At 39.7% G+C, this 26,552-nt stretch overlaps 1 protein-coding gene across 10 annotated transcripts in view; it reads left to right on the top strand.

Annotated features, from left to right (window-relative positions):
* Positions 1-26,552, top strand: part of LDB2 (LIM domain binding 2) — a 249,774-nt gene that overhangs the window by 143,568 nt on the left and 79,654 nt on the right. For 9 of the 10 annotated variants that reach the window (XM_082050731.1, XM_082050724.1, XM_082050727.1 and 6 more), the window contains exon 3: positions 22,368-22,540. In XM_082050731.1, coding sequence (XP_081906857.1) covers positions 22,368-22,540 — 173 coding nt within the window. Of the gene's footprint in view, positions 1-4,016; positions 4,152-22,367; positions 22,541-26,552 lie in introns of those variants that run through there. The other variant, XM_082050732.1, reaches the window with a different exon arrangement.

The raw sequence follows: 26,552 nt of genomic DNA on the forward strand, positions 1-26,552 counted from the left end.
CTAAGGCTCTGTATCAAATCTACATAAGTTATCCTTTTTCCTACAACTGTTTTAGATCACTGCTGGTTAATAGCTGATTATTTAATGTGTTAATTAATTTCTTGTAAAGAAGTTGTATTTATTTCATGGGTCCCCAAACTACACTGATACCTAGATACAGGAAATGTGGTACATCTGATATTCTTTGGAGTTCAGCATTTGACACAGGAACACACATGGGAAATTATTAGTCCAGTTCAACAAGGTGGATGACAGTAGCACTACTGCAGAATGGAATGGAACTGAATAAAAAGGAGATGACAACAGTTTATATTAAATGGAGAACTGTCACACTGGAAGGAAGATATCAGCAGAATTTTTTGAGGATCAATCTAGAGGACTTGACTTACTTAACATTTTAATTAATGATGTTGGCACAAAATGCAGAAGTAGAGGAATGGAATTTGGTGGTGGCAAAATGTTGTGAGGCATCATTAATATAAAGGATGATCAGAATATTGCACAGGAAAAATGTTCTGACCTTGAGGACTCAAGTAATAGAAATGAGATGAAATTTAAAAGTATGGATGGCACTTAAGGGCTGCTAAAAAGAATTTCTGCTAGAGACTTATCAGTTGAAAATGACAGAGGAGGCAAAAGACCTGTGTGTAACAATCAGTCATAGAATAACTATGAGTCACCGATGTGATACAGCTGTGAAGAAAGCGATGTGATCCTAGAAAGTATCAAATGAGATATTACCTGCAGAGCCTGGGAAACGTTAATGTTGTAGCAGCATGGCAGAGCTGGCTTTTGAAGAACCAGGCACCCGTTTTTAAGAAAAATGAAATCCAGGTGGAGCAAGCATAGGAAGGGTTATAGGCATGATTAGGATGATACAGAAGCTTATGTTATGCAAACAAAGTAAAAGGTTGTGGCTTGTTTAGTCCGGTAATATGAGGTTGAGAGGAGGCTGGATTGTTGTCCACATGCTCTTCAGGGGAGGACATACCAGCGTGGGAGAAAAATGGCACTTGACACTGAAACAAACAGCTGTGACTGAATATAGGCTGGAAATTAGAAGGACATTTCTAGTTGTCAGATCAATGGGGTCTGAATCAGTAGCAGCAGTGGAGGTAGAAACGGACCAGGCTTAAGACAAAGCTCAGTAAGGTTGTGGAAAAGATTATATGATGTGATTTGCTGAGTCTGTAGGGGACTAAATCTGCAGATTTATGAGGTTTTATGTTCTTCATTGCTGTTAATCACCTATGTGTGCATTGTATATGGCACAGCTTGCCATGCTAGTTTATTTATCCTCAGATTGATACTGAACAGCAAGATGCAACCTTTCCTTTAGCGGTATCCTCTTTCCTACCTAAAATGTTGCTCAAAAGTACTCAGGTATCCTCTTCATATCTAAAACATTGCTCAGAAGTACTCAGACTCAGAAGATGTATGTATTTATTAGGGGTAATTTAGGTTGTACAAAACCTGGATTGTATTCTAAAAAAAAAAAAAAAATAATATGGAATTATTTTCATTTATGTTAATGCTACATTGCATATTTTTGGCAAAGGAAAAACAAAATGAGTGTAAATAAAACTGCTGGGCCTCTAAGAAGACATAAACCACTTTTAATACCAGTAAAACTCAGCTCTTCTTTGCTGATATGAGTGCAAACCTTTAAAAAGATGAAAAATATAGTGTCTGCTCTATCCATTGTAGGTTCACTCCCACATCTAATTCACTGGAACAGTGTGGTAGTAAGTTTTACTTAAGTCAGAGGTTTAATTTGGCTCGGAATATAAAAGGAACTTCTTGGAGGTTACAATCCTTGCAATGTTAATTTCAGCAGTAGAAATTCAAATGCCCATCATTTCTAGCAGTATAATAAACATGAAGGTTTGGGGAAGCTATAACTGTTGATCTTTAGATGACTGTCAGTAACAATTAACTATACTGGACAGTTTTGCTATTAAAATATTTGTAATGGGCTGGCTTTATTTTCTGACTTTAGGAAATAAAAATAATTTAAAAGTATGTGCAAAAAAAGAAGGAGTCTCTGGTGAACAAGGCAAGTGCAGTTATCTAATTTCAAATGTGAAGTGGTTCTTCACATTACTGCCCTATAGTAATGGACAGGGAGGCGGGGGTGTTATGTTTTAATAGAGCACTTTAAATGACGAGTGTTGTTATTAAAAGAAAGTAGAAGAAAATTCTTATGGGGAAGCATCTTGGATTAGCCTGGCTGACACTACTGGAGAAGACTTGTTTGAAAAATATTTTAGTGTTACAATTACAGAATGATGTGGGCTCTCTTCAGTGCAAAGTATCCGCTGCTTCACCATTACGGACACTGCAGTAGCTTGTGCACAGGGTTCTGCAGAGAAACATTTCTTCCAGTATAAGCATCTTTTTTGCAGAAAGTTGAAACATAAAAAGAGTGCAGTACACTGACATGTTGCTAGGCAGCAAAAGGGACATATGTCAAGAACCATCTATGTCTTTTTTATTACTACACTTCCTTTCCTCACACCTTCATCACACAAGCTGTTACGATTCTTATATACCCATAATATGGAGACAAAATGACACAGAAGCTAGTTTTTCCTCTATTTCTCCTCCATTTCCTTTTTTAAAGATCTGGTGTTAAAAGTCAGGTCCTTGGTGGGTCTAAGCTGGTTGAGGCATTACTCGTTTCAGGTCGGTCGAGGGCTTTTGATGTTTCTGGTGTAGCTGATTAATTCATTAGTTTATGGGCATCATGTTGAAGTCTTTTGGGCCTGGGTTACTCTCAGAAATGAAAGGAAAATCTCGCCAAAAGGGAGAATATTAACCTTAGAAATAAAATTGGCATCTCTAGTTTGTGAGGAGGTCAGCAGTGTTCTGCTGCTTTGCTTTGGCTGGGATAGTGAAGACCTGCAAAACGGTGACTGTCAGAAAACAGAGGTAATTTGAAAATATTACCAAGCAGGAGTTTTGAGATGGATTGCACTGACCACTAATGTGTGTTGCTGACCATGTCTCTTATTCACTGAATTAGGTGTAGTTGCTTCCTAGGAAGTTTTCACTGAAAAAGCATTAAGGTCACCCTCTTGCTCTCCCACAAACATTTATTTGTGTGAGTAGTTTCAGTGACATGTATTTGTAAAGTGTCTTGTTTTAAAGACCTTTTGTTAATTGATTATAATTTTTTTACAGCGATGTGTTTTACAGTAATCACATTCCATGGTTTTAAAAGCATTTATTTACTGTGAAACTATTACAGACCACTTTCAGGACACACTGTCTTCCTGATAACAAATGTCTCCTGAAATGAGAAAGAGCCTTTCTTAATTTAAAGTTTCAGTATTGGATTTTTTTTTTTACTATAGCTATTTAATAATCTCTACCAAGTAGTTTCATATTTTCAATATCAAGATTTTTTAAAAGGACTAATGGGACTCAAATTTCTTTTCACTTCTATTGGAGCAACTGTGATGAAGTAATTGTGTTCTGCAAACTGGCATTGGAACGACAAAAAATCAGCCAGGATTCATCAGCCAGGGCACGTGCGTTTTTCCCTATGTGCCCTATGACTATATGACTAATAAAATGTCTGTTTTTATTGTGTGTGGTCCAGCTTCAGAGTAAGAATAATCCTTGAAGATTAAATTAATGAAAAATCAATTTAGCAATCAAGTATTTCAGCCATAGTGTGTGGCCGAGTTAAGAAAGTATTACAGCAGAGTATAATTTGTTCAGCCATATAGGCAGCTGTTGCATTTCTTATTCAGCCATCAATTCCTACAAAACAGTTAGCTGAAATTAGGATAAAATAACAGTTGCAAACCACACTGTTAGAGCACAGTCACATGTGGAGACAACTGTAGTTGTTTTAAAAGTGACCATTCTTGCTGCTTCCTACGGCTCTTCCTCTGGAGGTGACTGACTTCAGAGGGGGCTTTTGTCACCCCCTGCCTTGCCAAGTCAGCTTCAGCCACCACCACGCCCTCGTTTGGAGCAGGACTCTTCACAAGGGCCATTGTGGTGTCTCCTGTGGGCTGTGACTCCCGTTGGGAGGACAGCAAGCAGCTACGGCTGCTCTGGCATTGCTCCTGCTGTCCCTACCACTTGTGTTTGCCTGTAATCAAGAGGGATGAGCTTTTCCCTCTTGGAATGCTGCTGCTGTATTTCAATAATATTTCCTGTCCTACTTCTACCAAACTGGGTGTAGCTTAGGAACTAGGCCATAAGAGCAGTATTTTCAGTATTTGCAGTAAGCTTTGTGTTTCAGTTTGCCACGTGTTCAGTACCGATCTTTATGACATGAGTGAAAATAATTACTTGCTTCTTGATGACATAATTGCCCCCAGTTTATGGTGCACCATAAGACATAGAAGACTTGGGAGAGGCTTTGAATTTTGCTTTCAAGATTTCCAAGGGAAAATGATGATAAATTACGGAAGACTTTGGGCTAATTATAAGTCGATGATTCCACTTTAGGGCTCCACTTCTCACAGGAAAACACTGACATAATAATGCAAGACAAGTCTTTCCTTTTTATTCATGGTACAAGGGTCTTTTAGTACCTACCATCTCTCTCACATCTCTGCTCACCTACATATTTAGGAGGAAAAGTTGTTCTCTGAAAGCTTATCTGTTGCAATGTTTCCAGCTATCCTGTTTTAAAGCATTCACTAGTAGGCATATGTGTGCAATGCACCATGAACAAATGTACAAAAAAAAATAATATAAACTTATTTTGTGTATTGAAAGAGGATGTAGGTTCAGATGTTCTCCAACACTGCATCACTACTGTGTCTTTTTAGTAGTTTCACATGTAGGCGTTTGCTACTAGGTGTTTGCTATTGTTAAAAGTGACAGCTACATCCCCCTCTTTAAGCAAGCCTTTTTAAAAGTAAGTGTGATTTACATATGGTTTGCATATTTTTGTTCATCATTTGCATATGCTAATTGACAGTGCATTGCAGTGACAAATGGTATTTCATGTAGTCAGCCTAAATTGCAAGGAGTTAGAGGAAAGTGTCTGCTCAAGGGCAGGGTCTCTTCTGGGTCTCAGCAAAGACTGAACTGCTGTTGACTCTCCCCAGTGCCAATGAGGAGGGGTTCTGTATTAAACGCTTTAAAAGCATAAGTAAATAAACTTTATAATCTGTTTCCTATTTTCAAAATATATCTTGCAGCTCCAGAAGAGAATCATCCTTTGCTATCAGTGTCTTTCATGACACTGACTTTGTGCCAGATCATAGAGAGATTTGTTCTTAAAATGAGCCTACATTTCTGAAACTTTCACGTAATGGGGATCTTAACTTTACCAGCAAAATCATATATGAAGTAAATGTCTCTTTTAACCGTGCAGAGGAGTCAGGAAGTAGAAATGTGGTGTAGAGTGAGCCAGGTGAACACACCACTTTGTAGCATGGACTGTCTCGCCATGGAAAACAGCAATGCTGCAATGAGATTCATTTCTGCAGATTGCCAGGATGTTTTCCAAGAACAAGCAAGATCAGTGGGATACTCAAAAATATGTATTGCTCAAAAAGGTGTTAGATAGGAAAGGACACAGTAGGCAATAACTCCTTTAATGATATTTAGGTTGCTGAATATTGCAACAGTTGACCCATACTGGAAAAATCTTATAAAGGGAGCCCACTGGGATCCTCTCCTCTGTAGCAGACACACTGGCATCAGTTTATATATTTTCTAGGCCACTCCATTTCAAACAAGAACAGTTTTTTATTAATACTGTCAGTGATGCATTGAGAAAAAATAGTGAAAAAGACAAAAAGAAAACCCATATAATTTTCCATTACAGTTACACCAATGTGGTATCAATAATATGGATAATCCATCTTGCAGTAGTGTATTCCTGTGGTTAGCAGATATGCAAGTGGCTGATGACTTTTTCCTTCAACATATCCAGTGTTGCCAGCCGCACAGTTTTTATTCGATGTTTCAACAAGATTCCTGCTTAGTATCACGTTTAATAAAGACAGCATAGTAATTCCAGGTAAATCTAGGAGAATGACTCATAGATGGATTCATAGGAAGATTGTAATCTCGCTGTGCTCCTCTTGGGACTGGTTTGCAAACCTGACAGGGACCACTGCTACATTTGCCCAGTATACCATGGCCAGTATAGTGATCATGGACTATGAGGGGGAATTGATTATTCCACATCAATTGGCTAGTTATATAAAGGTTTTCTATTTCAAAAAATCAGTATAGAATCTACCAAAATGGTCTTGATTTATGGAATCACTGGGTAGGCAAAAAAGACACCAACCGTGAAGATATGGTCATTTTTGGTTGTGATACTGGAGTGTAAGCATAGATGTTTCTCTGGGGAAAAAAAAAAAGAAGTAAGAATTTTTTGTGCTTTCTGATCACATTTGGGTTAAAATTTACTTCTTGAAAAGTAAACAACGCTTTTTCATGACACTGTTAAGAATGTCATTCCTCAAGTGTAACTTGTTGCTCTGATGCAGTAAACAAAAATGTTGTTTTGTTAGTACTACCATTTGCTCTCAAATCTTCTCACAGTTGCATGAAAACCTGTGTTCTGAAATTCAACCATTCCCATCACCTTTCTTGAGATTCCGCAGTGTTGGGTGCGTTTATCACTACTTAGAACATACGGAGCACTGATAACTTAACAAACAAGTGGCAAACACAAATGCTTCAATGGAAAGGCTTTGGGTGACCTTCTTGTGAGTGACTTCATGTGAGCACCCTTTGAAGGACATCAAATGGAGCAGACAGCTTTTGACTTGGGAAAGTAAAATATGAATGGGATAACGTACAAGTGATGAAACTTGGAGGAAAAAAGCAGGTGGAAATAACAGAAGAGCAAAAGTGCAGCTCCCCTACGTAGCATCCCCACGCAGAGCGAAGGCTTCCTGTGAAGTTGCCTCTTTGGGAGTGTAGCCTGCCATCTGCCTCGGAAGTGCTGCATTTTTCGGAGATATTAAAGGTGAGAAATGTCACTCAGAGCCACTGTTTGTGACTACGCTGCACACCACCTCATGGGAATAGCTCTGAGAAATCAAACTCATGCTGCTTTTGCCAGCACGATATGTATATGGTTGGAAGCTCCTTTTCCACCCTGGTAGGATATTGCGTGAGTGTGTAGGCAGAGAGGATTAGCCTAACGAAATTCAGAATCACTTTGCTAAATGTTATTGCTCCTGGAGTATGCAACGCTATGTAGACACAAGGGTTGTACTGTAAGAGAGGGTCGATACTTTCTGCTTTCAGAAGTATAGGTAGTATAGGTCCCTATATACTGATACGGGATTTATCAGCAGTAATGGGTGAGACTCAGTTGTGCGGTGTGGCAAAACCAAACCACGCCATGAATCTTTCCTGCAGTTTTGTGACATGCGTTGTGCTATATTGGGCAGCTAGTGTAGGCACCTGCTGGGTGTGAAGCCCAGGGGAGAACAGTCTTTAGTATCATGCTGGTTACTGTGAATTGTTTTCAACGTTATCCTTCATACATTCAGATATATAATGAGTTATTTAGAAGTTCCAAGCCGTAGTTTAGACCGTCAAAACAGTTTCACTCTTTTCCAATGACAAGCAAAATAGCCATCACTTTTTAAGAACCAGTTGCCTCTGAGGTTCTTGCAAAGGCAGGAAACAACAAGAATTTCAGGCTCAAAAACCTGCGAGAATAAACTCCCTCATATCACTTTCAGCAGTTCCTAACTCTAACCAAATGTGAGGTATGCAAGAATAACCTTTTAATTTATATTTCTAGCTGTGCTTCTTCTAGGAACAGGAGAATAGGAGGGGTGTGGATAAAGCACTGTATGAAATACAAGAGTGCTGATCAAAAAAAAAATTAAATGTCACGTTCAGCCCAAGGTTTGTGCAGAGGTCTGGGAACAGCTCTTATTTGTCTAAATCGCTTCCTTTATGCCTCACTGTGGGCAATTTTTCCTCCTGTTCTATGTTTTGTAGCAAAATTATATTTTAGTTTTTAATTAATCCACAATTTTGCTGAGAGGAAAAAATGCAGAATTCAGTTTGTATTAGCAAGTAGTTGCAGAGCAAAGCCCATGTTTTCTGAGGTTTTCAAGTTCCATGCAGTGTGCTTTACTGATATAATCCAGGCACGTAGGGAGGAGAAACAGTGCAGCTACCTGTCCTGCGTCAGAGTGCAGCGCTACTCATCTGCCCTTATCTCTTAGATGACTAACTTCACAAAAATGAAGATAATTTTCTTCAATTCTTCTTATTGTCATGCAAGCAAAATTCCTGCTGTTTAAGTGGAGGCCCAGGAGGGGCAAGGATTTGTCCTTGAACAATGTCTGAAGTAAGATCAGGATTAACAGGGGGGAAAAAAAAATGAAAATTTTCCAAATATGAGTATAGTGAAGTAAGAATGACTTTAGGCGGAGATCTTTTTCTATGGTTATGGGGAAAAAAAGACTTTGTAGGAGTGTTACTTTCTATTGTCCTTCTGTGTAATGGATGCCCACAACATAACAATTTTGGACTGCCATTATCTGCATTTGATTATAGCATCTTTTTTATTTCTCTTTCAACAAAAGTATGATTTTTTCCTACCAAGCTTGCTATTTATTATATGGTGTTAGGCTTGTAAACAAATAAGTCAGCTAACAATTCACTGCAGTAAGCAGCACACATTTTTTTCCAGATCCTGAGTTGAGTTTGCAAAGTTGCTGTTAAAAAATATATTGTTAGTTGTGAAATATGTACAAATTATTTAAAATCCAGGGGGATATTTCAAAAGTATAGGTATACAGCACCATATTAGCATGTTTACATTGCAAGGTGAAGTATCTTAGTTTTTTATTCAGAGTCCTGTTTGACAATAATGAATGGGAAAGAGACCAAAATAAATTGGGTTTCCCACATTAGGTGATTTATCGACACTTTTCAAATTTGGTAGATTTTGAAAAAATATGTTTAATTTGTCAAAGAAGTGATTTGAATTAGATAGTCATATTCATGTTAAGATATCAGAACATCAAGTAATCGACCTGGATCATTCTCCCTGATGTCAACGGGGATGCTTATTGACAGCATTGTGCTGTAACCCTGTCAACACTCCTGAAAGACAAATGTTATTCCTAAACTTTTAGAGAAGAACTTCCCACCTTGAATTTCTTCAGTTCTGTAAGAAAATATGTTCCAAGAGAATTTTTTATATGTTTCCCATCTAGGATAGATTTTTATATTTTTTGTATTTTTTAATATATTTTTCTGTAATTAAATTAAGAGTTGTTAGGTTGTTATTTGGAGCATGGGTTTCCCTGTGATCTCTTTGAACTTAGTTGTCAATAGCTATTAGTAGCCATGACTTTCACGTGTAGTTGAATGCAGCCATAACCTCTGTTGCTTTCCAGCAGTTCATTTTTGGAAGCAGGTATGGTGGACCAGGGGAAGGATCATGTCACACTTGTCCTTTCCTTTTCCATTTTTCTTTTTCTCAAGTTTTTAGCTGGGCTGTTGTTGGGCACAGATATTGGTCTGGGTGGTCATTTGGGTTGATCCCCTGTGGTGGTTGTTACGTTTTGTCTTCAAGGGTTCCCTGAAACTGTCCTGACAGCGGCAGTTCAGCATCGTCATGGGAACCAAATCTTACCTCTAGTGGTTCTAGAAATCACAGGGAGTTGTTGTAGCAAAAACATATCAAGAAGATGATATAATGACTCTCTGTGAAATGTGGAAAATTGTGTCACGCAGCTAAAAGGACCAAAAACATAGGAAGAGACTACTTCAACTTCAGCGCAGACTTGTTGCAGCACTTACTACTGATGTTACCTTTTTCAAGTTAAGAGCATTCTGCATTACTTGCTGCATAAAATTTTGTTAAAAAATACGTATAATGTGTGTTCTGACTGAAGCTTATATACCTGTTACATTGCTTGTCCTTTTCTGAAAGTGGTTCTTTATTATTTGATGTTATTTTGTCAGGCATCAGATTTCTATAGCTGAACACAGGGCACTTGCCTTCGTTTTAAGGGTAATAAACAAGCTGCACTTTTAATACCAACAAAACATTTTAAAATGGTACAATATTTTCCTAATTATTTTGTCTAGTGTGTTGAATACCTTTTTACTTTCTCTGCAGTTAGCTTCCATGAGCTTGAAACACAAAGGGAAAGAGAGTGGGAAATCAAGCTTTGCTGCAGAAAAAAAATCAAAGCCAACCACCAATGGCTTTTTGAAAAAGAGTGTTCTGGTTGTTATAAAACATGTATATAACCGACAACTGATATTATCCACTGGTGAGATATTGTTCATACGTCTACAGCATAAAATTACCAGAAAAATCATGCTGGTTATCAATCTACATGTGCTCAATGGAGCTGGAGGATTTTGAGAATGCCATGTGTATCTTTTATCGTATCACTGTAACCCCTCACCTCCCACGAGTTCTCCAGATACACTCCCTGCTACGTTATGTCCCGTTTGATGCACGTATCAACACATTTCACCTCTGATATTTTTCACCTGAATGCAGACCATGCTGTGATGCCTGACTGACAGTGCTTGAGCACTAAGTCCTGTTTTCAGGGAAGGGACAATCTTTCTCTTTCGCATCACCTACCCATGGGCTTCAGTCTTGCCATGAAAAGAAGTCTTCCAATGTTGAGAAGATCAGCTGTGCCTATATGGCATATGGCTATATAAGCATGTTGTGCCCACATGCTGAGATGACCAGATGCTGTGTGGCCATTTTCATCTGGCTCAGAGCCCAAACAAATATATCGTGGCTCTTCGCAGGGTTTACTTGCTCAGACATGATGCTATGCTATAGAAACATACAGTTGTGGGGTTATTTGGAGTGTTAGCAGAGCCTACAGTAAATTTTATAGACACGGTACTGCCTACAGTATGTTTTACAGACACATTCATGGCTATGTTTACACTGTACTAACCACAGGGAAGGAGTAGCTTTAACTAAAACTAGCTGCCGTAAGTCCTATTGCTAGCCTTCTCTCAGTAGAAGGAAGCTTGTGGAGAAACACAGAAAGCATCCAAGAGGAAAGCTAAATTCTGCCTAAGCTGAGCCCTGGAGGTCCCAGCAGCCTGTGCCTGTCCTCAGGCTCCTCATCAGGCGTGGTGGTGGTGGTGTGAGGTGTTATTCTGGCAGATACGAACTGGACTGAAACCGAAAATATGATTTATCAGCGTTGCAGCTAATGAAAAGTGTATGTTGCTGATGATTTTGCGTGGATGTAAATCAGGAGCTTTAGAAGTGAAAAAGCGATCCGCTACCCATGGTACTCTGTCTCTATCACTCACAGCTTCTCTTTTAATGTTTCTAAGGGTGAAAGGGACCTATGCATTATTCAAATCAGGACTTTGTCAGTTGTTTATTCTTCTCTCATATAGACTGTAAATGTTTAATAGTCTTTCTAGAATACATGTAAGACTTTTTTTCTGCCCCAGCTTGCCATCCAAATTTGGTTCAGATGAGAAAGTGGGGATCAGAAACTGGTAGAATTACACTTGTGGACATCTCTTCAGAACAACTTTGCACCAGCAAATATAGCTCAACAGATCTTCCTACGTGTTTTTGTAGCAATAGTTTGAATGTTTATACAATTGGTGGGGGAATGGGGCAGGTGGGATTTGAATATCCCCAGCGTAATGGTCAATTTCTTTGCAGGTGGTAATTGGTGTGGTTCCGGTGACTTGCTTGATTTTTGTAGAACTGTTTGGATTCAGATCAACAAGAGATTAATCAAGTTGATTGCTGTGAAATGTGTGGGTTTGTCTGTTAACCCACCACCAGCATGAACACACCACATAAGGCAGATACTTATTTTCTGCATCAACTAAGCTTTGGGTTTGAGCTCTGTCTATGTTCTGCCCCACACCAGCTCGGGTATCTGCATAACGAATTGTGGCAGTATGTGAGAGTATGGCAAATATCACTTTATCTTAATGTCATTTTGCTCATGCTTTTACACGATTTTTTGTTTCATGCCATGTTTAGTATTCTGCTAGGTCAGATGAAGTCAGGGGTCAGGGGTGTGCTTGATTTAATACAAATGGATTGTTTGCCTGGTTTTTGTCTGTTCCTTTTGGTATCCTGTCATTTGAATTTTATGTTTTTCCTTTATTTCTTGAGATGACTTTTCTAGGTATCATTTTCTGTGCTGTGTTGGTCCTTTATGCTGGTACAGATTGCATTTGTTCATCTAAAATGCCTGTCCTGTACAATTTCCATCATTTTTACGGTCTTACATTTTGTCATTTTCTGCTTGAGTTTGGTTGTGGTTTGTTATGTTTTGACAGTGGTTTGTCATACAGCTGTGAATAACCTCTTTGGCTCGCCTTTAAAACTTTCTTCTTTGTAGTTGTTGAACAAAGTTAACTGAAATACTCTTTTTTCAAACAGAATGATTAGCACAGACAGAAGTGTGAGTGGCTGTGTACTACCACAAGGCAAACCATTTGTTCTGGCTTTATTTGCATCCAGAGTGCAGATTTTTTAATGCAAATATAAATATTCTCTTTGTGAAAATATTTATGTATAGCTCTTTGCTGGGGAGTGATGGTTTTGATTTATAAGATGTGGAAGTTTTACAGTTAAAACTGGAGCCTCCTCATCTACGGTATGTATTTTGTCAGTGGAAAAAGAATATGGGTAACCCCCTCAAAAATTTATCCTCTCCAGGCTAAAATTCGGCTTAGACCATAGGCTTCCACAGAACTGTTCCTGCCATGAGAAACTGAGAATTTTTCAATGTGGGGTAAGGGTCTGACCTGCTCTGTACTACTAGAAACCTAATTCAGCTGTTTAAACAACAAATTGTGTGGGCTCTGAGTTTTCATTTTATGACCAGTTATCAGACTCCCTGAGTTCCTAGAGTGTTGTCCCTGGATACAGAGCGACAACTTAAAGCTTGAGGCTGGTACAGTGCAGGGCCAGTGCTCTGCTATTTGTACTGGGACCTGAGGTGGTGGTGCTGAGGCTGGAAGCTGACTGTAAGCCAGCAATGTGCCATTGAGCAAAGAAGCCAACAGCCTCCTGGGCTGTATTTGGGAAAGTCTGAGGGAAGTGATCGTTCCCTCGGTGCTGGTGAGACACAGCTGGAGCAGGATATTCAGTCTGGGCTCACCATTTAGAAGAAAGACATGGATGTACTGGAGCGAGTCCAGAGAAGAGCCATGAATATGATTAATGGCTTGGAGGATCTGCCATGTGAGGAGAGGGCTGAGAGCTGAGACTGTGCAGAAGGGGTGTCTTATCAGTGTATGTAAATACATGGTGGGGACAGAGTAAAGAAAATAGAACCAGTCTCTTCTCAGTGTTGCCCAGTGAAATGCAAGAGACACTAGGCACAAAGTGAAACACAGGAAATTCCATTTAAACGTAAGAGAAAGCATTTTCCTCAAAGGATGGTCAAACAGTGGCACAGGTTACCCAGAGAGGTCGTGAAGGCTCCGTCCTCGGGGATATTCAAAACCCAAATGGACACAGTCCTAGGCAACCCCCTGCAGGTGGCCCTGCTCTGAGCGGGAGGTCACACCAGCTGATCCTGAGAGGTGCCCTCCAAGCCCAGCTGCCACCTGTGAGAGGGAGCTTGGACTCCACCGCTTGCTCTCCACATCCCCAGGTCCACACTGCCTTAGACTGGGGCTGAAACGCTCGAGATATGAACACTGAATTTTGTAGTGAACAATTCTTTAAAGACTCATAGCGTGCCATCAGTATAATGAGGATTGGGAGGAAATTTTATTGTAATGGGTAAGCTGGCTGAGCCTTAATGAAAAACTATACCGATGTAGTTTAGCTTTGTACTGAGGCGTATAGGGCTTTTAATAGATGTTTTTGAACTGTTTTTACCAAAATAGCAAAATATTGTCTCTCTTCAAAGAGATGATGGATTTGAGACTGAGTTGCAGATTGTGTCTATGAGAATAAGGTCATAAGGTGTGGGGAGTTAAGCTGAGGTCTCATTGCCATTAAATTTCTGTTACTTGTTCTTGACTCAAGTGTGTTTTAGAGGATTGAAGTGCTAGTTAGAGACTTTCGAGAAAAGGAAATACACTGTCAACTGAATCAAAATTATACAGGCAAATCCTCACCAGGGTAAAATTTTGTTAGAAAATACTTATTGGAGAAAAAGCAGAGCCAAACCTTATACAATGACTGAATTACACAGGATAGAAGGAACTCGACAGGGAAACCTAAACATTTACAATTTTACAAGCTTTAGTATTTTGGGTTATAGCTTTTACTTGTAGGCAATATTATTGACATAAAACAAATAAATTATTACAGATACCATGAAAGTATCGTGAATCAAAACAAAATCACCCCAAAACATTGGCTTCTGGATGTGGGAAGGATGCAAGTCACTCTGTCACTGTGCTGAATCCATGTTACTCATCCCACTTTGCAGTTTTCTTACGAACTTGAGAACAAAGGCAAGATGGTTGGAAACCTTAGATTTCCCAGTTTCCAGAAATTGCTAGGTAGATCCTTAAAGATAAAAATGAAATTATAAGGACATGGGAAGAATGTATACACAGCTGATTTTACTCCTCAAAACCTGTGCTTTATTAGCAATATGTAGTACTTTCTCTGTCTTTTGAACTTCGTGGAGTTTATAATCTACAGTGTGGGTAGATTATGCAGATGCTTCATGAATGTTTAAATACAATGTAGTATATTACCAGTATACTGCTATTAATAGTATACTATTAATAGTATATTAATATACTAGAATACTGCAGTATATTATTATTATTACTACTGCTGTAATAGATTTTAAATCATACATTTAATTTTATGTAACATTTAATTTGTATACATAACTAGAAATTTTCTGTATGTGGAAATTAATCATACATTATAATTTTTATTCTATAAGTAGTCTAAATGATAGAAGCCCAATCTTACCCACTAGATAGAGAGAAAAAAAGGGCAGGTCTTTGTGCCAGATTCTGCCTCGGATATACGTGGGTGGTTTAATCAACATGGCCCACACGTCTCCGAGACAGAATTTGGACTTATTAGACTGTCTTTTCACTGCCTGTCGTGCCATACTGTCAAATCTGACAGTAGCTTTTCCTGGGAATTGACAGATTCATGTTGTTTGGGTTTGAATCCACTCACCAGATAAGGTATGATAAAGGTGGAGGGGTGTTCCTCCAGGCAGCCTCCCTTGCAGCTCTTCCAGAGAGCGGGACACGGTTCTGAGAAATGGAGCTTTACAGCTGTCCAGCTTCAGGGAGGGATCCCTCCCTCCACATCCTGGCCAGATGGACTGTGTCTGGAAGGGAACACACCTGACGTACTGTATCACTGGGACAAATTGGGGCAAATACAAGTATAGGCAGTATAACAGCAGTGGCATCGCTATTTAATTCCATTAAGTTGTGCTTTGTGTGTAGAAATTTATTTCAGTTACAAAAACATACATAGAGGAAAATGCCAAGCTCTGGCCCACACAGATGACAGTCAACAATTAACAGAAAGCTCAGGCTTTCTTCTGCAGTGCTCAGGAAGGCTCATTTGCAATCAATGGGAAGTCTTCTCCTGGCTTCTTAGCCCTTACATCTGGCTAAGGGAGTTAGTTCAGCATCTCCATTCGATTACTGAGATCCAACTGTGATAATCTCTCAAGCAAGAGACTTTCACGGTCTGCCTAGAGCTTTACAGGACAGCTCAACATTTTGTGCTGGGAGCCAAAAATCCACAGCTCCAACCAGTGGAGTTCCTGAAGCCCCTCTATAGCATGTTGATGAGATCAGCAGCTGCAGGCAGCGCCAGAGCTTCCAGGCAGAGCTCCTTTGAGCTATAGGCACAGGGTGTTTTTTTCATTCTGTTGCTGATTCTGTGGAACTTTTAAAGCCTTTTTCTATTTTATGGTTTTATTTGTGTCTGTTTTATTACTTATTTTATATCCTAGTTCTAATTGAAGACATAGGACTTGACAGGATTCAGAGCTGCAAAAACCAGCCTGGAAGCAATAAAACCAATATTTTTATTTCACTGATTAACACTTCCATTGTTTCATTTCTGTACCAACTTGGCAGTTACCTTGCATGATGTATATGCTAAATCCGAGTCCCTGCCCCTGAGAGCTTCTACCGTAAAGGCAACACAAGAGCAGTTTGATGAGCAAGGAGGGGTTTGCTATCAAGCCCTGCATCTGCAAAGGGGCTGTGAACCTCCATTCTGTAGAGAGGGCACTGAGATTTTGACAGCCTAAATTTGGGACACAAAGGGAGGAAGCGTTCTTCTATTCCTAGCCCACAAATAATACCGGTTTCCTGTGAACTAGAAAAACATGTTTACTTTCTATTTTATAGAAATCTTCCTTGGGAAAAAAAAAAAATCAACAAACCCCAATAGTACCATCACCACCACATGGTCTGTGGTGGTACCACAACTATATTGCAAACTAGTTTTTTAACTGGCTTTCTGCCCATAGCTAGTCTGAGGCTTGCAAAAACCCTGAGCTTCACAAGTTATGGCCATTCACACCTAGAGGTCATGGGACTTCTTGGCTCAATTTGGGATGAAAAAATAATTTTAGACTTAAACATATTCCTGAGAGGATTTTACACTTGGGCAAACATTTGAAAGAGGAAGTAAGTGATAGTACAGCATAAAAATAACGATTTCTAGGATCAGGCATCCTAATTGTTACCATTCTATGCTCAGGCCAAAAAACAGAACTGTGACCTAAGTGCGTCCCTTCCCAAGAGGCAGGACTTGGACCATTTATGTCAGATGGTTTCATTCTTTTCTTTAGAGTTCCCCAGGAATGATACTTAATAAATTACATATAATATATCTGTTACTGACATATAAAGCTTCTTGCCTATGTTTATGGATTTAATTAATTGATTTCTGGACCGCTTATATTCAGGAGCATGTCACAAATCTACCTGTCTAAATCGCATTTAGATCTCTGATCCACTGTAAAGGTATAGAAAATCACATGTAGCCAAGCTGTTACACCACTAAATAGGCTAAAAGTACATAATTCCAGCGGATGACAGTGTTATATTTTGTGCAAAATAGTCACTGCAGATATGCTTTTCTTATAGACATTTTCATATAGATAACTATTACCTGTTACTAAATCCAGCTGATCTTTGTCAGTTTGCTTTGCTATCTGGGGATTTTCTAGCACAAATGAAACAAAAGTTAAGGGGCAATGCCCACGCCTCATGGGAAATAGTACATCCCCAAATACTCAACTAGGGATGAAGAATGCTGCCCAGGACAAAATGATAATTCAAAGCAGCATTCCAGTGATCTGGAATTAATGCCTGAATGCTGAGGGGCAGATGAATTTTCCTTCTAGTATATCCAGTAACTTACAATGCAGGGTGTCACATTTCACACTATAAAAAGGTCTTTTCTGAGTAATGGGACTGTAAGAGCCTGCTAGTATTTGTATAAATGCAGGTATTTCCTAAGCCTGAGTATTGGGCACAGAGCCTCAGCATCTGCAGTCATGGCTATTCTAATGTATTCTTGCAGGGAGATGATCTAGCATTTATTATTAATATTGTTTGATAAGTCCCATTAAAAGGTCTTCTTTCTACTTATTATAATTTTGACAAATTTGGCCCAATAAAGATGAAATTGTTTTTGCTTATGGCTTGTTCATTTTTATTTAAGCCAAAAAGATTTCTTCTTTCCCCCAAAATGGAAAAATATTGTTTTGTCTGTGTTATTAAAGTCTTGAAACTTTGCCTTTTAAATGCCCAAGAATTTGTATGCTCTGGAGTAGGGTTGCTCACCTCTGTGGCAGGTGTTTCCCTTTGGTCTTCTTTGTGGAAATCTGTCTGAATTTGGCAAATTTATAAATCTTTGGGGGGAAAAAGTGTCCATTCTCAACTACCCAATGCAGGCTTTGCAAGAATTTGACAGCTAAAATTTCCAAGGACTCCCATTCCCAGGAACATAGTGAGGCTTTCCGTAGGAGCCCAGTGGGGCTGTCCACCTTCCAGCTGCAAAGAGTAACTGGTGGTCCCATGAAGAAAGCAACTTGACCTGCATGTGGTGGAAAAAAAGAGGGAAGAGGAGTAAAAAAAAGAGAAGGGAAAAATTCAGGGCAAGATGACACCAATGTGAGAGATGGGAGAGAAACAGAAACCAGGAGGTGAAAGAAGAAGGTGAATTCAGTAAGGGAGAGATGGACATCAGTGAGAAAAACATGGGGAGATGTTTGGCTGGGTGGGGGGCACAGGACGAAGGCCTCTTGCCTGGTCCCTTGCTGGACGAGAAGCTGAAGGAAGGCAGGAGGAATGAGGTTTGTTTAGAGAAAGAATCTGCTGCTAGAAAGAGGCAGAGTGGGGAAAAGATCAGAGGGAGAATCTTGGGAGGAAAAATAAAACCAACAACAAAGAAAAACAACAACAAACCCCCCCCCAAAAAAAGAAAAACAAACACCAACAAAAAACCCCAAACAAACAAAAACAAACAAACAAAAAAACCCCACACGCACTACCAAAAAATAAAAAAAATCAAGCTCCAGAAGGATAACTTAGACTGCTGAGCCTGGGAGGAGGAGCTGGGGCTGCCTGGCTGGGTAGGAAGGGCACTGAGAAAGCGTGTGTGTGAGGCTGGCATTATTGCGGGGAGAGTGGACGAGACTGAAACTAGATACCTGGGCCTGCTTAAGTAAGGAGAATGAGGAAATTGAGTGGATTTGGGAAGGGTAATGAGCCTCCCTGAGCAAGAGAAAAAGGGGCAGCATGTGAGGTGGGGAGAGAAGACAGGATGATACTGGGTGTTGCACAGTGAACTCAGAAGATAACTGATGCAAAGCAACCAACCATAAGGTGAGGGATTGGACCATGGGAGTAGGTGATCAAGGAGACTGGAGAAAGAATAAAGAGCAACAGTTGGATAGGAGACAGAACTGGAAGGAGGTCTGGCTGCAGGGCTTTCCAGGAGTACGGAGGCAGAAAGCCTTGCAGTAGTTGGGCTGGAAGGATGCTAGAAGCAAAATCTGGCTGGCAGCCCAGCCCACAGCAGGGGTGCTCTTGGGGTTCTCTTGGGCTCTCAGGGTCCTGACAGCAGGAAAGGAACTGACAGGAGTCTCCCCTTACTCCACCTGCTACTGCAAATGCTCGCTCTTGGAGCTCCTGTGACAAAGAACTGTGCGTGGCTCTGAGGGTATCCATGTGGTCCTCCTTTAGGGAAATGTGGTGTGGGAGGGATGAGCACTACAAAACCATCCTCAGATGGTTTCGTCTTAAAAGTGTACGCTGTGGACTAAAAGTCAAGCTCTAAAACATGAAGAAGTTCCACCAGCAGTGGCATGTAAGGCTTTGTTCAGCCCTGTTGGTATGATATTACACCATATGCTATTCAGACTGTACTTACCATTATTGTCTGTGACAGCCTCTGGGGAATTGCCAACCCAAAACCAAGCTGGTGTACGTCTTGCTCTGTGTTCTGCAAGATGTGAGGTCACATTTCTGGTGCAAAGATGGCTAAACTACACCTGGAAGTGGCCACAGCTATCAAGTTGTCCCACAATTCTGCCTTCGTGTTACTTGGAGTCCTCCTAGGAAGCGCCTTCAGCTGACTCTGGCAGAAGATATCTGGTGTTACTAAAATCCTGCTGAGATGTGCAGTGTCAGGCACAGGTGGAGTGTGTACATCCACACCTGGGCACGTCCATCACTGCCAGAAGGGGAGGAAAAGCATGTTTGACATGTTCATATTCCTGTGCCCAGGAAAGGATTGTCTATACGCATGCAGCAGAGCTGGGGGTGCACACACACACACACACACACACACACAGGCTTGAATGCTTATATACATAGTTATGTTTTGGAGGAGAAAAATCCAGGAAAAGTCCTTTACACTTAAAATGCACAAAGTTTGTGACGACCCCTAGACTTTATAGGAGCTGTTTCACAGCCTTGTGTTGTTCTCGGAAATACCATCTCCTGCATCAGTAAGCTTTGCTACTGCTGTAGAGAGTTTCCTATTTATCCTAGAAATTAAGTGATCTTTTTAAGCCATTGAGTGCCTAAGGAAGAGAACCAAAACCTTGAAACCACTTCAGTCTTCTGTGGCAAGGCAAAATGGTGAGCCAAGAACAGGTCTCCTTATTAATATGGGTTTCCATGAATGTTTCTTCAGGAGGTGAATATTAGTTATAATCATTTATGCTCGACATTTGCACCAGCTATTTTCATTTTACAGACAGGCTCTGCATATCCTTGTGTGCACCTCTATTCCTTTTCATCCTCTTGGTCCCCCGCTTTGTTGTTCACAGTAGCATACCCCTGTGGCAAGCATAGATAATGCTTATGAGGAAAATTAATAAGAATAAGGTATTTAATGTATTTCTAGCCTTATTTAATGTGTTGTAGCTGTGAATACAAGGCAAAAAACACCACCATATGATGATGCTACTTTGGAAATGGTCTATAAACTGCAGTTAAAATAGTTTCAATATATTTATGCAGCGCATACGTCACGTGAATAGAGGTTTATCACAATCAGTAGGAATGCTGGATTTTCATATCACACGTTCGCTGCTTAGGATGATTAGCAGGAAATTTAATTTGCACTAATTAGCCTTAGGGGAGTAAGAAATTAACTTGATGGGTAAATTTCACGTTTTACAATATACCATACCAACACAGAAAAATTTGAAGTAAAGCTTGAGTTGAATCCTGTGCTGATACACTGGACTTCAGTTTTTTCTAAATTAAATTAAAAGACTGTAGAAAATTAATATATGCATGGTGAGTGGGTGGGTTTTTTAGGAGCTAGAGCCGTAGAATAGTCATTCAACTTATTCATTAAATTGTCAGCCACTTCCAGAGAGCATGGTGTATTTTGTACATTAAATTACATTAATATCTAATACTACAGCAAAAGCTTTAACAAGTCTTTATTTTCTATGTTCATATATTTTCATTATATAATGTGTATTATGACTGTACATGCAATATTGCACATTGTAATGCACAAAGCAGAAACAGCTTTCACAGAACTACTGTGAAAACGCAGTACATTTTAATTTACAACACCCACTTGCAAATACATTTTTAGGGTCAGGAGCCTTTGTTCATATGCTGACAAAATTCCTTTAATTTTTTTTTTAGAAATTACTTTCAAAAGTATACCACAAGTGAGAAAGTGAGAGAGACATGAGTCACCGCGTAGCCCTGCTAGACAATCAAGAATTAGGAACTAATAAACTCTAATCTTGCCTGTTGATGGGGACTTTTCTATCTCATTCTTCCAAAATACAGTTTAGATCACTTGTTTTTTCCCTCTGTAAAATGGAGGCGATTTTTATGTATCCACAACTCAGAATTACTGTGGACTGATTAATGCATGCAAAGCAATGAGTCATTCGGTATGGAAGTATCGGTCTATTATAAACTGAAGTGTTCTGTCATGCCAGTCTTGTGGTTGCATCTGAATTTATCTGTAAAAAAGGAGATGGAAAACATCAGTTGCATACGAGATAATTGCCTTGATGTCAGCGCTTCTGCTGGTTTCTGCATCTGAAGTACTCTCAGAAGCTCACCATTACTATTACGTATTTGGAATTAGACTTTGTAGTACTTACTTGAAACTGCTTTTGAAGTGAGAGGTGTGACTTTAGTGAGAGCTTTGCCCAAGTAACTATTGCAGAATTGGGTACCTTGAGTCCATAGTTTGGGGTTTAAGTGGTGCATATGAGCTGGTTCAGGTGTCTGCTCAGACTTTGTGGCCTCTGACATAAATACCTCGGATCTACAGAGAGATTTCAGATAGACCTGTGGGTAGTCACAAATTGTGTAACATATATGGTACTGCAATCTTAGGTTCTTCTTCCATCCAGGACTGATTTCTCAGCAGTAACCCTGCTATTCAATCAAGAATGTGTGTGCATGTGTTGTGTGTCTACGTGTGGGTGGGTATATATAAATACACACGTGCCCACACACACAGAAACATATATGTGTACACAACCCCTCTGTACAAATGTGCTTTGCTTTTTTGGGTGTAAGAGTTTATTTCTGTAAATGCTCACCACTTGTATTTATGCATTTATGAGTAATATCTGACTTTTAGTCAGAATTGACACCACGTGGCTTTCTGTATAATAATTACTTTAGGACAAAAAACTTTGCAGATGGTTTCAAGACTGACTCTAACTCACCATCAATGTAAAAAGATTAAATAAGAGGAGCCCACTCCCTCTGAATGGAGTAAGCCATTTGCACTGATTTCAATGGGAGCAGGCGCAACTTTATTTCTGCAGCAGACAGAGAACATCTATTATATTCATTAAATGAAAGTTTGATTTCATTGCGCTTAAAATTATTCATGTTCTGTTAGCAAATGGTTTGAGATTTTATAACCTAGAGCATTTGCTGAATTCTGCTTTGTATTTTCCTCACAGCAATTGGAAGGACCCTCATTCCTCGTTATTTTAGCACTGTCTTTGAAGGAGGTGTAACAGACCTGTATTACATTCTCAAGCACTCAAAAGAGTCATACCACAACTCATCCATCACAGTGGACTGTGATCAATGCACCATGGTCACTCAGCATGGAAAACCCATGTTTACCAAGGTAACAGGGAAGACTCAGTAAAGCATGTTGTTGGTTTGGGTTTTTCTGTTGTTTTTCTTTTTTTCCTTTTCAGTGTGTATAAGGGTGAAAAATATTGGCTGTTGCATTTTTCTAGTAGACTGAGATTATTTCAAATACTGAAAACCCTTGAAGCCATTTAATTACTATTTTTTATATTCATTACGTGGCTGGAAAATTCTGTGGGCATCCTTTGCAGTTCTCCCAGAAAGACTGCAAGAGAAGCACATAATTCCAGGTTGCCAGAACCATCAGCTGTACGTTAATTAAGTTCCACCTGCCCATCTCCTTTTCTCTGGGCTCGATTTTAAAGCAACAATGAGATTTCACATTGCTGGTACCTACCATTTGGTATGGTATGCTTTACATTTGATTCTTACCCAGTACAAGGACCATAAATCTCTAGGAAAATAGTGATTTAATACAGTAGGATGCCTGTCCAAAGGGCAGTGAAGTCAATGGAAGGAGTCAATTGATTTAAACATGCTCTGGATCAGGCGGTTAGTGAATATTCAATATTTGTAATTGATGGTGAATTATCTTTACGCATCTGCCACTTCTAGTCCTGTAATTAAACTAAGTGCCATATATTTATGAACGACAGTACCAAAAAGGTGGAAAATAGAAATTAAAACAAAATTTTTCTTATATTTAAAAAAAATCAGTAAACTGATTTTCAAAACGGAAATGTACCCTTTCATAAATTAAGTATAAATAATGATTTTCTGTCTTGCACTTGTGCATCTCTATTAATTTTAACCTTTGCATGGAGAAAAGCACGAAGGGAGAAGGGGCAGCGGCAGGAGGTATCCCATCCATGTTGCCCTTGGCCTGCAGGATTGTGGAGGTTGTAGAGTCAAAACAGGCACTGGCTTTTCACAGCATCATGACCGGGGCCCACATGGCTGATATTTTCTCAGCACCTATGTGAGTCCCATTCGTAGTGTCTTCCCTGACATCTTAATGGCTCTTGGAGTGGAGTCAAAGAGGAGGGAGAGGCAGCCACCGGTGTGCAGAGCGCTGGTGAGCCAGAAGGAGTGTACTTGGTAGTGGTGGTGGTGGTCCAGCTCTCCCGCTCCAGCCCCTGTGCCTTACACAGACACAAACAGGGAGAGCCATAAATGCGAAGAGACCAGCTATTCCAAGGTAGCACCTTTCTGCCATGAGCGTGCTGGCCAGGTGCGGAGGACGTGAGCAGGGGGTGCGGTGGCTGCTGCTTCCCGTAGATCCCTAAAGGGATTTCTGTCATTTCCCTTTCTGTTAGTTTTAACCCAATAGCAAATAAAAGGTTTGGGGTTTGTTTGTTTATTTGTTTGGTTTTTTTTAATCAGTAAACAAAACACACTTTTCTTGATTCAGTGAGTTTATTTTGCTTACCGTAACAGCACGTTACAGTATTGTTACTTTGGAAAGGAGACTACAGTCCAGCAAGTCAAAGACAGGCCAGCAGCAGGGACGGGGCTGGGCTCACACCTCACGCGAGGAGGTCGCAGTCACCTCCTGGAAGCACCATCCTTTTGTGTGCAGAGAGACCCTCCGTCTGCACTGCAGCCCTGGCAGCACACGGCTGGCTCCAGCCCTCATGTTTCTGTTGTGGATTCCGATATAAACCTCTGTATCCCGGTAGAAAAGTTCAGTTGGGGATGTGATTTGGATGCCAGGAGAAAAATTACAGTTTTAAAATATGACTCTGTTAGTAAGAGCAAGTTTGAAATAAAACACAGTAGTTGGTGGAATAAGGGAGAAAAGAGTATATTACTGTCTCAGAAATAATGTTGTGTCAGCTGTGCATGTGTAACTTCTAGCAGAGATACTGAGGGCACAGATCTTGTACCCAAAAGTAGACTCCAAACTTTTGCAGCATCGGCAGTGGAACAAGGCAGGTTCCCATAATAAGCAGCACTGCCATGGACTCTGTAGCTCCTTAAATCATGTCTGAATTTGACCCAGTGAAACTACCATAAGGAGGTTTTCAAAGCAAAAATACAAACTAATTACATTTGTTAATAGCTGCTTCAGTTTCACAACTTGTAAGCTGCAAATTCACTAGCTTCTAATATAATGGGCTGAAACAGTTCTGATCATGTATTGAATCAGAAATCTGGAGCTGCATTTTATTCATTGCGACATTTTCCTAGTTAGAGCAACTCACTGCATACAGCAGTATTGGATGAATATATAAAGTGGCATTTCCAGGTTTTTTTCAAACAAATACGGCTAGAACATGCCTAACAGTAACAATATGAAGAGTCCAGCTTGTCTTTAGAAGGCAAGAGGTCCTTGTAAAGTGTGACACACTTTAAATTTTTTTTATCAAGGTATAAATAAATATAGTAAAGAATTAAATACAGTTCAATGGCATGACTTAAATGTGGTAAAAGAAGAGACTGAAGCCCTAACTACCATGTTTGTTTACCTGGCAGATGCTTTTTTTTCTCCAGGTATGGGAAAGCTTTAGGAGTTCTCCTGTCTCTATTTTCACCATATTACCAACACTCCAACTATACGTGTAGGCAAACAGTTCTTCTGCAGTTAGCGATGTTTATTTGTATTCCCTTATAGAGTGGCAGAGGGGATCTGTGCCTTCCCACTAGAGCAGGGAGCACCCCGTGTTCAAACCGTTCTCTTCCTGCGACCATCAACTGGATTTTATAGGTGAAGCCCTCGAAACTCAGTGATTTTAATCCTTAATAACAATCTCGGGCATTGACCAGATTTGTGTAATCTTTAGGCTTCTTTTTAAGCACTGAGTCAGGTTTGAGAGATGGTCATTAATAAAAGGGGAAGAGTTTTTAAAGATGTTAGGAGAGCGAGACTCCGAGCAAAAAGGCACAGGACCCAAGTTGGTTTTCCTAGGTGCGAGCAGTTGAAATTCCTACAATTAATAAGTGCAGTGAAGGGGTTAAAAAGCGATTGGTTAGTTTGAGAAATGTTCTTTTTTAGTTTTTTCCTGGCCTAGTCTAGAGCGACCACGTGATACACTGAATGCCTGCCAGCCTCTTTCTTGTTGATCCTCCGGAGACCATCTGTGCTGGGGGCATTGATTAGAGTGTGTCTGCTGGGATTACATCTTTTCTGTTGCCATGCCAACTAATCAGCTGATTTTGGTTACCACAGAAACAAAATGTCAGAGCTCACAGTACGGTAACATGAATTCAGCACAACAGAAAATGTTTTCTTAATTGGAGACCCTTTTGATTTTTTGGATTCTATGTAAAAGGCAGCTTTTAAAAAAATAAAAAAGAGGCCCATTTAAAATAAGAACTGCACCAATTTTATTGATTAAAAGCAATGCGTAAAATTCTGCTCTACCTAAGGAAATTAAATTCCTTTATAAGATGTATAATTTTTTACCACTGTGATGTGAGGTATGTGTTCCAGTTTTTCTATTAAAATTTGTTAATGCCAGTGCATAAAATAAATATGTTAAGAACGGTGCAGTTTTGATCTTAACAGAAGAAACATTTGAGAAGCCACAGGTATTATTATTTTTAAATGTTTTAAACCTGAAATATTTTCATGTTAACTGGTCAGTCGTCAGGATCTCTGGCCTCAACACAGTTACATTAATATGACATGTTTTTCTTCTTGTATGAGTCCTTATGTGTACACACGTGTACCCCTGTGTAATTCCTTATCATTGTGCGACTGATGAGAAAATCAAAAACAGGGTCAAATGACAAAATAAGTCACATTAAAAATATGAAGGCATCACTAAGGTATGTTGAAAAGGGCAGATGAGAAGCCATTGCAAGATTCTCCTTCAGAGGTCTACAGTAATATACCTGTTAAAATTGCCTACCTGTTTTTGCAGTAACAACCAGGAGGAAAAACCATGATGACATTAAGTGAAGTGTTAAACAGAAAAGCGACACATTGCCCAAGTGGTAACTAGCCGAGTCTGAATTGGGGCTTGTAAAAATGCTCAGCAGACTCAGCTGAATGTGGGATGGCTCATTGTTCAATCACTTATTAGTTGTATTAAAATTAAAGT

This window comes from Streptopelia decaocto (genome assembly GCF_964273445.1).
Source record: "Streptopelia decaocto genome assembly, chromosome: 4".
NCBI classification, from domain to species: domain Eukaryota; kingdom Metazoa; phylum Chordata; class Aves; order Columbiformes; family Columbidae; genus Streptopelia; species Streptopelia decaocto.